General features: G+C 36.2%; 1 protein-coding gene across 13 annotated transcripts in view; it reads right to left on the bottom strand.

The window, feature by feature from the left end:
* The window catches only part of r3hdm2 (R3H domain containing 2), a 51,657-nt gene that overhangs the window by 13,031 nt on the left and 24,437 nt on the right, over window positions 1-14,189 (bottom strand). For 10 of the 13 annotated variants that reach the window (XM_073870546.1, XM_073870551.1, XM_073870553.1 and 7 more), the window contains exons 2-12: window positions 9,204-9,351; window positions 7,108-7,289; window positions 6,398-6,439; window positions 6,132-6,221; window positions 5,893-6,016; window positions 5,637-5,715; window positions 3,613-3,672; window positions 3,079-3,219; window positions 2,892-3,000; window positions 2,655-2,750; window positions 333-364 (exon numbers count right to left, since the gene is read on the bottom strand). In XM_073870546.1, coding sequence (XP_073726647.1) covers window positions 333-364; window positions 2,655-2,750; window positions 2,892-3,000; window positions 3,079-3,219; window positions 3,613-3,672; window positions 5,637-5,715; window positions 5,893-6,016; window positions 6,132-6,221; window positions 6,398-6,439; window positions 7,108-7,266 — 932 coding nt within the window. In that variant the 5' untranslated portion in view covers window positions 7,267-7,289; window positions 9,204-9,351. The remainder of the gene's footprint in view (window positions 1-332; window positions 365-2,654; window positions 2,751-2,891; window positions 3,001-3,078; window positions 3,220-3,612; window positions 3,673-5,636; window positions 5,716-5,892; window positions 6,017-6,131; window positions 6,222-6,397; window positions 6,440-7,107; window positions 7,290-9,203; window positions 9,352-14,189) is intronic. The other 3 variants (XM_073870547.1, XM_073870550.1, XM_073870548.1) reach the window with 2 other exon arrangements.

Here is a 14,189-nt window from a genome sequence, read left to right as displayed (position 1 = left end):
CGTAAATAAACTAGAAATATATTCATCTTGCTCACTGAGACTGTTCCAAATCATTCAATCTGAAATCCTGAGGTCAAAAAAACTGAAATGCACGCAATACAACATCACCTTAACTTTAATACCTAACTATAATACTTAAACTCATACAGAAAGAGTACGTCTGGTTATCAGAACTAAACTATCAAGGTTATTAGAAATCAATACATAAGCAATATTAGGAGACTGGTTCGATTAAAAGCCCTAAGAGAAAGTTAATGAAAGAATAATATGTGATGAAAGTTAGTGATGGTCAGGTTACAGAGACATACTCGTTGAAAGTGATGATATCTCACCTGTTATCATTCATGTATCCGTTCTGTGACGACTGGAAAGAAAAACACACATCTGTCATTTTCTGCTTGATTTTAAGATTGACATTTGACAGTACTTTGTTAGAATCCTTCACAAAAAACAACAAAAGTACAGATAAGAAGATTATTACTCACAGAAACCCTTTCATTTATCATCTCTAGACCTAAACTGTCTATCATTAATATGAGAGAGAGGGGCACAAACTAACGCTTTTTGTCTTTGTCTCTATCATACAAAAAGTATTTAAGTTAGATGAATAATTTATATACACAATCAACACACACATCTCTGCTTCAAATGAACACTTAAAGTTTGTTTGTGTGATCTACAGTTATCATACAATTACACTGAAAGTGGCAGGAGTGCAAACGTTACCCCAATAGGTGGGCTTCATTGTAACAAACAGAGAGTTTATTGTTACACCTGATAGAAAATTTTGCTTAAACACAAATAATCAAATTCTGTCTATATACTAAAGGTGGATATTGTTTATATATCTGCATATAATAGATAGATATTCACACATTCATCCATCCATCATCCTTCATCTAAACATCCTTGAATTAAGCATTCATGCGTAGAAATAGATTTTTTTAAAGGGTTGTACAATTAAGACAAAAATCATAATAGTGAGTTATTTCTCCTGATATTGTATTAACAGTTATCATTTTGATGAATAGTATTTACAACCTTTTCGTTTCATTATCATTGTAAACCTGAGACTTCATTGTAACACTGTGTGACAAGTAACCCTGCTGTGTAAAAATGTTTTCAATCCCAGCTATCAGTTACTAGGAGTTGATGACGTGTTTCAAAATGACGTGATTCTCACGAAATCCAGACTTTGAAAGTGTCCAGCATCAGATTTTTTAAAAAGCCCTTGAAGCTATTTTTTTTGCACATATAAGATTAAGGTCTGAATTTACTATAACCATTATTTTTTTAGAGGATTTAAAACATATTTCCTATAGAATTATTTACATTTTTTAAATTATCATTTAAAAAAAATGTAACATGATATTACATTAAATATATACATTTACAAACTCATGTTTTGGTAATGAGAACTAAAAATAACAAAATTTCAACTTTTATCTGGAAAGAAAAATAAGAGCTGCTTACCTGGTAGCCATCTTGAGTGTCACAGTCAATTATGTCCCTTACAACAATTTTTTTTGTTGAAAATGTTAGTTCCTTGAGGGCTTAAACAATCATCAAAAATTGTTGCGGAGGATGAGAAAATTGGTCTTGGACACATTTATATTCCTTATTATTGTCTCTATATTTAGCAATAAACACAAAATCCCACATGTGTCTTTACTGTATATGTGTATAATATAACATGCACTGAAGCTTTTTATTTTTTTTATTTTTTTATTATAAATATTTCCATGTAAAAGAACCCAAATCCAGTCATGGACACGGTGCGGTAATGAAAAATTTCCCCTAAAATGTGGAAAAAGCGACTAAACTGGTTTGTATGATGTCCTTTAAAATCATGTGCAAAATAGTACATGAAGAGATGTTTGTAACTGTATGCTTCTTATTTTTAAACTCTTACTTTGCATTTACTTTTTATCAAAATGTTTCATGACACCTCATAAGTCTAATTTCGCGAGATTCACCCTGTTATGTTTTAGGTAACAAGATTAAAATAATATAAGGTTGGATTTGGTGACACACCCAAGAAATAAAAAAAACATAAGATGAACAAATTTACTTTCATGCCTCCAAAACACTCTTTGTTCAATATCTTCACCAAAACACATCAAAATTCACAAGATTCACAGGAGATCTTCTGACAGTAAGAGAAAAAGACCAAAAGCTCACCCCGGAAAAAATATCTAAAGTAGCTGCGTTACAATTAACTCTGCGTTAGCTTGTGCCCCGCTCATATTATTGTATGATAGTCTTTCTACACATCTCACAATGTTAATAAATCCTTTCAAATCTTCACAAGTAAAGTGTTTTTTCCAGTAAAAAGAAGGCCAAGAGAGTTTGGGGTGGTTGGATTTATAAACTATAATGTGAAATTAATATAAATGTTCAATAATTCAAAGTATTTGGTTAGGTCACACATTACTAGTTGTATGTCACACGTATAGTAGTCCATTTATATAAATGCAGTCCATTTAGTAGACTACTTTTTTGTCAATGAGTAATAATGATTGTCTTTTATACCGGCTACCACCACAAATATATTTTAGATCTGTGGAAAATCTGCCAACTTTCCTTTGAAAATCTGTAAGCACAGATTCAGTGTAGAAAGTCTCATAAAAATTTGCCAAAGACGTAGTATTTACCTCTCGTGCAAAAATGCGATCTCTGACACGCTGGTACTCTTCCTCTCGCTCCTCGATGGATTTACTGCGACGGCCGTCCTGAAGCGGCACGCGGATCTGAAGAGATTACACAAACATGAGTGCAGAACAATACAACACAACACAACAAACTGTTGTTTTACATTTTACGTAAAGAAAAACCATCTGTTGACAAGACTTCATATGCAAGGGAAAACTGAAATCTTTTCTTTACAGAACCTGATTATCATCTTTATCCATGCTGGCATCATCTCGCTTCAGGATGAACTTTTTCTGAAAATCCACGTTCCTCTCGTCTTTAATATGTTCAGAAAACCTCTGCTCTGGTCTAAAACACACAGACACGGGGTCTTTACAGTGAGATTTACCACAGTAGATGCGTTAGGATCGATCATTGACATCTTACATGCGTGTGTTGCTGGTCTTGTTGATGATGACGGCTTTGCCTGTTTGGTCCACGTTGTGATCCATGCCGAAATAGGCAGCGACTCGATGCAGGAGCATGCGGTGATATGAGGTCATCTGAGGGAACTTCTTATATAGATTACTGAAAACATGTAAGAACTTAACATTCGATCAAGCAAATACACTGAAGAACAAAACTTCCCATTTATTAGAAGCCATTATATGAACTAACTTTAAACTGTCCTTCATTGAGTCATGAGATAAAGAGTTATTGCAATGCCCTCAAATCACCAACAGAGGGACACAAACATCAACTACTCATAAACAAACAAAATCCATTTCTCAAAGTTATTACACAGCACAAACCAATAGAAATGATCCGAGCTTGTATCAGGTTATGTTTACAGACTTTTACTCCACTGGTGTCAGTGTGATTTGTTAGAATCAAAAAATTTTATGTAAAAACATTCAAGCATTTTAACATGAATGTCTAAAAGTGTGGTTGCTGGTCCAGGTAATGAATATATAGACTTACTTCTCATCATTAATGAACTCCAGTATATCTTGTTCCAACTTCAGCAGCATCATTCTGTCTCTAAAACACACACAATCAAAACCATTAAAACCATTGAAATCTCAATCCATTGCAATACTTACAGTATACATCAGCACTGAAACACATGAAACTGTGTCTATACAGAACACTTACATTGTATGCAAGCAATTGGTTCATATTATTTATTTTATTTTACTAAAGTTTGTTTTAAAAACACTTAAAGGGGACATATAATTAAAACCTGACTTTTTCCGTAAACCATTCTCTGCAGGCATGTGAAAAAAGGGTAATTGAAATGTGGCTCCCCTTCTGATGTCAGAAGGGGATCTTATTATGATAATACTGCCCACTTTAAAAATCAGCACCTTACAACTCATGACCACAAAAATACTACTTTAAATATGTATTTGGATGCAGAAGCGTTAACCTAGTAGACTATAGACCATTTCAAATGATGTAAACAACACTAGTCCAGAAACAGTTCCTGTTACAGTTTGTGACAGTTATTTTTTTATTTCACATATATTATTATCTTTAAGATGTTTGTTTAACTTCAGTTAATTCCGGTTTATATGTTCTGTTGGTTTATTTTATCCCGACATTTATCTAGTGTTAAAAAACGGAAACAGGAAGTGCTTCTGGACCAGTGTTGTTTACATCTTTTGAAATGGTCTATTTATTAGGGCTAGGAATAGGATGATAAATCGTGTGATTCTGCTTGCAATGCTTCAATGAATCATGTTGAAATGTCGCTACATCCCAAAGCCAGAGAGGGCGCTCTTGTGCAGAAACAGGACCATTTACACACGCAGCTCCAGGAAATGACTGTAAGCACTGTTCATCAAACCTTATCAGTTATTTACATGATAATAAAGAATATTTGAAGAGTTTGGTTCCAAAACGCAATAAACGCCATTTTTGAAAAAAATGAGTTACTGCCAAAATCAGTATTATATCAGGTCAGTAGTTAAAAGTAAATAATTAATTTTACGCAAAATCCAATACCCGCCGTGATATTCTGTCATCTTTTCTCCCTTTTTTCCCAAAATGCGACAAACGCCAGTCCTCCTTTTTTACAGAACGCAATAAATCCATTTCTGATATTACAGCGGACCATTCACGCAATGTAAACAAACATGGCGGCGCGCTGAGTACACGGAGTCCTAGTTTTCCTCATCTACTTTGTACTTCGTGATCAACAAACAAAACAAAATAATACTTTAATAGCATTGCCAAACCTGTGATGGTTTTCTGTGACGGGAAAGAAACGTACGCCATCAACATCTAATAATTTCCGCGAGAGGCACTCGGTTGCTTGCTCTCCAGACAGCATCAAGCTTCTCATGCTAAAACATTGTGTTCTTAATATAACAAAGTAAGTGTTTTGGTTAATGCCATTAATGTTTATTTTTTAATCATTGTATACCACTAGTCAACTAAATAAATATAAAATGGTAAAGATGAATGCACATTTATACATTGATTTAATAGATTTATAGCATTTTGAAATAAAAAACTGTCATGGATTTATTGCATTTTGTGGAAAAAAGAATTCGTTTTTATAATAAATCTTTGAAAATCAAGTTATGGATTTGAATTTTTTATGTTTTTATAACCTAAAGATGCTATGTGAAAGTTTGTAACAGAAAATACTGGTTTTCATCTTGTCACTTTCTTGGTATAGAAAACACGTTTTTACCGAAATTTGTCAAAATGGATTTATTGCGTTTTGGAACCAAACTCTTCATTTATAATGATTATGTTTGATATTCAAATGCATGTTATAAACGACTCAAAAGAACAGCCATAGTACATGAAAGAGCTGTGAATAATATCACTTTTGCAATTCAGAATCGACACCTGACAGGCAATATTAGTATGAATCACAATGAATCATCCCAGCCATACTATATAGGATGTGTAGTATGCAAATAATTATGCAGAGATTGAGACTGAGACAGGCAGGTGTATAATAAAGAGATGAGGTAAGAAGATTGTTGTACCTGGGGTTGTTCTTTAGCGTGTTGACCAGAAACTCATGCACATCAATGCCTGTAGAATCGGTGTATTCCTGACTAGAGTCTGTCCAGAAACAAAACAAAGAAGAAATGAATTCATCACATCCAGATCTCTAGCACATCTACAATCATCCAGACTGCACGTGATCTGAACTTCAAGCCACACAGATTCAGCAGACTGACATTTATGTATTAGGTCATCATCTGATAAAACTTACAGCTAATGAAATCAGCATCTTACCGCGGGAAAGCATCTTGCGTGGCGTTTTATCTTTTTTCTCTCGCTCTTCATTCTCATATTCATCTTTTGAGGACTTCTCTTCTTCTTTATCTGACGGACAGCTGATGTGAAGCTGAATAATGTCCTGTGATTAAACACAAACACAGGCCTCAGTTGATGGACAGTTCACAAATGTTTACCACTGTGATGGAGTTGGGTGTTTGGTTTTTTCGCTGTATTTTGCATGCGAGAGGTTTTACCTGCGATTCTGGATATCCGTCCGTTGAAAACGGACCGGAGGACTCCTCACATACTGCCAGACTTCTCACTAGCTTCATCTTCGCATTAGACTGAGACAAACAGCAGAACAGCAGGGGATTGGAGGATTTTAAAAGATAAATGAAAAACTAAATCAAAACTCCTCCGTAGAGTTTCACTTCACATGAAGTTCAGTATCAGTTCAGTTTAGATGAAGTTTTGTGACGTGCTGATAAAAGTCGCTTTCGTTTAACACGTGCAAGTTTACCTTGGCTCGTTTCCTACTGTGTCCGTGATTCTGACATCGTTTCTGTATGGATGAACAATAATGTTTACCGTTACACAGACCATTTAAATGATTTCTTCATAAACTTTAATACCAAACAAAAGAAAATTTTGTAAACCAATGCAACGGATTTAAAAAGGAGCATACTGTTAACTCTTTCCCTGCCAATGACGAGTTTTTATGGCAATCCGTATTTTCGCTATTATCCATCAGGTGGCACTCTTACACCACTTGTAAAACACTGAAGCATCAACTAAGGCCAAAAACAGTTCAAACTTTTGATCATTGCTCTGAATCTGATCTCTAACAAAAGTCCTTTTAGAAAATGCAATTATCTCAAAATGTGGTATTTTTGAAGAAACCTACATATATTTGAGAGGTGATAAAAAGAGAACAAATCAAGGTAGGATAAAAGTACGTTTATATATTAAAAGAAGAGTATTTCCTGGAAGGCATTCAACTTTTATGAAAATTATAAAACAAATTGGCGCTGGCGGGCAACTTTAAAAACACTGGCGGGGGAAGAGTTAAATAAGCAAAATATCCATTTAGCTTTTCAAGACTTCTCAGAAAAGTTTCTCAACATTTAAAATTTTAAGCATTCAGAGTTTCAGGGATTGACGCATGCAGCTGTGTCTCAATAACGTTTACGTAACATCTGTTGTGTGTAAGCATCAAGTAGTTTCTGGTACCTGTGCGTCCTGTGAAAGGTTCTCGTCAGTTTCTGTGCCGTCTGTGTTGGTGTCTTTAGCAGGTGCAGATGGGCTGCTTTTACCGCGGGTGTTTGTTGGGCCGTCAGCGGGCAGGATGTCGCTTCCCTCCATCCCGTCGGAGGGGAAGACCAATGACATCTTCCCTCAGAAAACACAGCACGCTGACACAGAGAGAAGACACAGCTACAATCAACGATGTAAGAGTAAAGTTTAAATGAGCGATGATTTATTTTCATACTTTATAGATGCACATTAATATGCATTGCCTTCTGTATTGCATTTGTTTTATACATTAACAGGCACAAACGCTGGCGAATTTAATTTCATTAAAACACCAATGTATTGACCGATGCTCTGTAAATGTGCACTTAACAAGCCTAAGGGGGCGTCTACACCAAAGCATTTAAAGGCGACTCAAAACACCAGACGGACTCCCACTGTGGGTGCTTGCCAGCTTTTATAAGCTTAGTACTTTGGTTGGTGTAATATTTCTGCTTTGTTTATTAGTTGTTGAATGGTGTGCCGATTGGTTGTTGTGATATTTTCCCCACCCCTCCTCCACTGTGATTGGACAGCCGAGTGAGAAGTGACATTGATGAGCTAAGCTTTTTCACCTTGAATATTTTTTAAGTCGCGCCGCTTAGCCCTGATCGTGGAAAAACACAAAACCCTCCAGCTGCTGGCATTTTTGAAAAGTGCCGCACTTCCATTGAAAACAATTGAAAACATACGCCGTGTAAACGCTTTGGTGTGCACACTACCTAATTTGTAAAAAATATATATTTAGCTGTAGTATAGTTTGTGTTAATATTTTTCTCATAAGGGGAAAGACATATAACCCAGTCCACCACATTATTCTGTATTTGAATAATAATATTATTGTAATAATTGTAAAAAATTAAGCCGGTAAAACTGCATACAGTGCTAGTGAGCCTCACGAATCACCGCCAGGAAAATTCCTTCACCACGACAGCACTAACAGCATTAAAGGGGACATTTTACAAGACTTTAAGATGTCAAATAAATAAATGGTGTCCCCAGAGTACATATGTGAAGTTTTAGCTCAAAATACCCCACAAATAATTTATTATAACATGTTAAAAATGACACTTTGTAGGTGTTGCATTTTGGGGTGTGTCCTTTAAAATGCAAATGAGCTGATCTCTGCACTAAATTGGTGGTTGGATAGTGCAGATTAAGGGATGGTATTATTATAATAAGATCCCTTTATGACATCACAAGAGGAGCCAAATTTTAATGACCTATTTTTTTCACATGCTTGCAGAGAATGGTTTACCAAAACTAAGTTACTGGGTTGATCTTTTTCACATTTTATAGGTTGATAGAAGCACTGGAGACCCAATTGTAGCACTTAAACATGGATCCCTTTATGACATCACAAGAGGAGCCAAATTTTAATGACCTATTTTTTTCACATGCTTGCAGAGAATGGTTTACCAAAACTAAGTTACTGGGTTGATCTTTTTCACATTTTATAGGTTGATAGAAGCACTGGAGACCCAATTGTAGCACTAAAACATGGATCCCTTTATGACATCACAAGAGGAGCCAAATTTTAATGACCTATTTTTTCCACATGCTTGCAGAGAATGGTTTACCAAAGCTAAGTTACTGGGTTGATCTTTTTCACATTTTATAGGTTGATAGAAGCACTGGAGACCCAATTGTAGCACTTAAACATGGATCCCTTTATGACATCACAAGAGGAGCCAAATTTTAATGACCTATTTTTTTCACATGCTTGCAGAGAATGGTTTACCAAAACTAAGTTACTGGGTTGATCTTTTTCACATTTTATAGGTTGATAGAAGCACTGGAGACCCAATTGTAGCACTAAAACATGGATCCCTTTATGACATCACAAGAGGAGCCAAATTTTAATGACCTATTTTTTTCACATGCTTGCAGAGAATGGTTTACCAAAGCTAAGTTACTGGGTTGATCTTTTTCACATTTTATAGGTTGATAGAAGCACTGGAGACCCAATTGTAGCACTTAAACATGAAGTCAGATTTTCACGATATATATCCCCTTTAAATGCAAACATGATTTACCTGACACACCTTCAGTTGTAGTGATGTGTGTGTGTGGAGGGGTTAAAGCGCTCCTATAGCTGAGACGAGGGTGAAGGGGACATCATGGTAAAGCATGCGTGTTTTCAGAGCTCCTGCATCCTTCACAATGTGCTCACAGCACCACCTGCTGGTAAGAAACAACAGCGTTAGATGAGGCGATTCAGTGCAGATTGAACAGTACACACATGAACACATCAAACAAAAGTGTGTATAAAGTTATAACATACAGTATTTACTCTATACTTATACTGTATAGTTCATATAAAACTAACAGAGCTACATCACCTAGTTGCCATAAGACCTCATTACATAATAGAGTCAACATGATCCAGTTATCTGCACAATTATTGTGCACTTTTCATCAAGTTTAGTTCAACTTTTGGCAGTCCAATCAAATGATGATTTAGAAAGATCTTTTTGTCTTTTTATGAACAAGGTAAGAAGGTTAAGTTGAGTACATTGCAGCATTGCATCCAGCGCGTCATAAGCAACTGCACTGCTGCGCCTCTCTTGCACGTGCACGAATTCTCACATATGTCCGAAGTCTGTACACATCTTTTATGTATTTGTTAAGTTTTGTGTGTTTTAAGCGAGCTATCCCTCTTGTTTAAAATATAATCAGCTGCATGATTAAGTAATCATGTTAAATAATCAGGATTCAGATTTTTCCCACAAGAAAGCAGCCATAACATCTTGTCACAATATTGATTCTCTCAGGCAGTGATACAATGTTTGCTGATACTCAAAAAAAATTCTCTGATACAATTTCAATTAGATTCTGGAGAATGGTGTGGCATTGATGCATTGTATCGTTGGATCCATATTGATGTATTGTTACACTGCTAGTGTGATGATTGATACAAAATCATAATGAGCTGGTCACTTCACACAGGACTGTTACATTTAAATGACATTTAGGAAGTTGTTAGTAAAAAAAAAAAAAAAAAACAAATACAAACATTTCTCAACACAGCAAGATATCATTTTTTGCTATACAAACATGATCAAAATTCAAATATTTTGGTTCACAACCTTATTAAAAGAAATAAAATGCTTTGAAAAGCGTTGTGCATTTTGACTCGAGACAGCCAGAAGAGGAAACTCCAAAACTGACGTCATACTGCAGAGAGACACAGCCAGACGGGTGGGGGGAGAGAGCGAGAAAGAGATTGAATAACTGGGATTCCCGACTGCAGAAAAGACGTCACCAGAAGCACATGACATCAAGCAACCAATCATCTTCACACATGCTAATAATACACACACACACACACACACACTCAAGTATACTGCAGCAATGAGACGCTCTAAAAAAAAAATCAACGGTGAGCACATGAAGGAGAAATACAGAGAGGGTCACAAGATAAAGTGACACTCAATGACAGAAGTACACATTGCTCCCATCTCTCTCGCTTTCTGTTACCAAGGAGATGCCAACGTCATCCTCATCTCCTGCCATTAATGTTAGTGAGGAAGAGGAGGGCAGAGACAGAGAGAGTGTTATTAAAAATAAATATGAGAATGAGAGAAAAACAACCACAGTCTTTCAACCAGCCAATGAGCTTTCAAATGTTGCCAGCCGCCTACAAAGCTACAAAACAGGCATATGACACAACAACACAACACAACACAACAGAGCCGTCAATCACAGCAGCACGTATATGACAGAGATGGAAGAGTAAAGTGATAAAAACAAGACCAATATGTGCTCCAACTGCAGAAACAATTAAAAAAAATTCCTCTGATAATAACTGTGTGTGTGTGTGTGTGTGTGTGTGTGTGTGTGTGTGTGTGTGTGTGTGTGTGTGTGTGTGTGTGTGTGTGTGTGTGTGTGTGTGTGTGTGTGTGTGTTAAATACATTCAGTACTGTGTATGGCCAGATCACTAATGCAGGAAAAGTGCGTCACAAAAGGATTCCCTGCTTAAAACAGCCAACACACACACAGACACACACACACTAACAAACACAGACAGACAGACACACACTAACAGATAGACAGACAGACACACAGACACACAAACAGACACCCACACACACTAACAGACACAGACAGACAGACAGACAGACAGACACACACTAACAGACAGACAGACAGACACACAAACAGACACCCACACACACTAACAGAAACAGACAGACAGACAGACAGACAGACAGACAGACAGACACAAACAGACACACAGCTGGTGTGTATGAAACATCCTGCTGCACACAGATGAAGTAGCGAGTAATGAGAAATGAGGGGAGAGGATCGAACCCGTGAGGGGGGGTCAAGTGAGTCAGAGTCGCTCCCGCAGGACTGTGAGGAGGAGGAAGACGTCACAAGAACTTGAAGATAGGTGAGGAAGAGACAATCCCATCACAAAATCATCCCACACCAACCACTGCAAGAAACTATGATATTACACTGCAACATTTTCATGATTATTGTGCACCATGATCAAACAGTTTTCATTTAATTCCCAGGAGTCAATAGATACAATAGATGTCATTCTGTGATACAGTAAGTGTTAATACTATAAAACAGCTGAGCTTCATTAAATTAAAAACACATAATACACTTAGACCTGACACAAATATATTTTGGTCAAATCAAACGAATTCAGAAGAACGGAGAACATGGATTGAGATGTGTGGGAGAAAAAGAGTTCAGCTCCATCTTTTACTCTCTAAAAATAAGTGTGTCAGGTTAAAATCTGGGCCCATTTTGGCTCCCATTACAAACCTTATGCAATGCTCCCCATTTTAGAGAGAGAGAAAATTCTCAATGATGAAACTGCCACCTCATTGGATGAGGTTTCTACCAATAGAATGAGGAGCTCCATGGCAACAGGCTCTGTCACCAAGAGAGAATAGATTTCCCTCCACCCAATGTGGTGCACATTTACCCCGTCCCCCAATTACACACACATACATGTAAACGCTCACACCTTAATGAAGCACCCCAATTACCCAAGTGTGTGTGTGTGTCTGTGTGTTTGTGTAGCGGGCAGGCAGAACATACACACTACACCCCATCACGACTCTTACCCCCCCTTCCCATACATCCTTTCCTACATCTTTCGCCCCCCCACACCGCCCTCACACTGAAAAGGAAACCAATTTCATATCTCTCTCTCTGTCTCTCTCTCTCTCTCTCTCTCTCTCTCGGTCGACACAGGTGACATAACTGCTCTGATACAGAAATAGCAAAAGCACAGAATATCTGTGCATTGGCTACAAAAATATTCATGATTCCTGAACACTAGATGGGTTTTTGAAATAACGCATAAGAAACAAGTGATGTAAACATAACATTTCAAACAAAAATCCCTTAATTTGTACAAAAGTTTTAACGCTCGCTTGAGGTTAGTTTAATTGCAAAAAAAAAAGTTAAGGGCCGTTCACATTATAACAATAACTATAGGGGTGATTCTCATGAAATCCAGATTTAGAAGGTGTTCAGCATCAGATTTCTTGCTCACATAAGATTAAGGTCTGAATTTACTATAACCATTATTTTTAGAGGATTTAAGTATATTTCCAAAATAATTATTTACATTTTTTAGATTATCATTATCAAAAATGATCATTACCGCAACATGTTATTACATAAATATATACATTTACAAACTCATGTTTCGGCAATGAGAACTAAAAAGTTGTCTAGGTACTATGACAAACAAAATGTTAACTTTTATCTGGAGAGAACAAATAAGAGCTGCTTACCTGGTAGCCGTCTTGAGTGTTACAGTCAATTATGTCACTTCAAACTATTTTTTTTAAATATTAGTTCCTTGAGGGCTTAAACAATGATTGAAAATTGTTGTGGAGGATGAGAAAATTGGTCTTGGACTCATTTATATTCCTTATTATTGTCTCTACATCTACCAATGATCACCAAATACCACATTTTCTTTACTATAAATGTTTATAGTATAACATGCACTGAAGCTTTAATATTTTAGATTTTTTAATCATAAATATTTTAATGTCAAAGAACCCAAATCCAGTCATGGACACGTTGCGGTAATGAAAATTTTTCCCTTAAATGTGGAAAAAAACTGGTTTGTATGATGTCATTTGAAATCATGTGCAAAATAGTACATGAAGAGATGTTTGTAACTGTATGCTTCTTATTTTTAAACTCTTACTTTGCATTTACTTTTTTATCAAAATGTTTCATGACACCTCATAAGTCTAACTTCGCGAGAATCACCCATTAGCGTCCACACCACCGGACGATAACATTATGCTAATTCAATCTCCAGGCGCAGTGCTTGCGCAAATCGGTTACCTTTAATATCACATATTTCCTTTAATAAACACTTGTAATTGTCATTAAATGTATAAATATGCTGTTCTTGTTGCATTTACACAGCAGGTATAACCACCAGACACAAACCACGTTTGCATAATTTTAAACAGTGCATCAAGTAGTTTGTGTAATCTAATAAAATAACCTTTTGGCGTAGTCAATGTAGTAGAATAAAAAACATTACGTAGTCAATTTCACAGGCACTTTAATCGGCCTGGATACCTGAGATAATTTTATGTTATAGACGAGCTTTTCCACCAAGTCATCAGTCTTTTCAATTTTGCATGCACTTGAAGTTAAAAAAATTCGTTATCAGTCCAGAAAGTGATCCCAACAATATTGTTCATTGTATCTTTATCGTTATAGTTGTGGTGTGAACTACTTTTCTCTTTAATATAAACAATTTTTAAAACTATATATTTTTATAGTTATTGTTATAAAGTGAAAGACCCTTTAAGCCGCATAATAGAAGACGGAAACGTATTTAGCACCTTTTGCGCATTAGGATTAATATCCAGAATATCATTAAATATCAGGATTTTAACATGGGCCGTTCAACAACCCAGAAACCAAAATATCATAGAGAGGATAACAAGAGATCCCACAGACTGCTGAATTCCACTCGAATGGTTTCACAAATTCTTTCACTATTGCTGTTCGGAGACAC

Source organism: Misgurnus anguillicaudatus, chromosome 8, assembly GCF_027580225.2.
Source record: "Misgurnus anguillicaudatus chromosome 8, ASM2758022v2, whole genome shotgun sequence".
Taxonomy (NCBI): domain Eukaryota; kingdom Metazoa; phylum Chordata; class Actinopteri; order Cypriniformes; family Cobitidae; genus Misgurnus; species Misgurnus anguillicaudatus.
The sequence above is the reverse complement of the archived record's forward strand: the minus strand, read 5'-3'. Positions and strand labels throughout refer to the sequence as shown.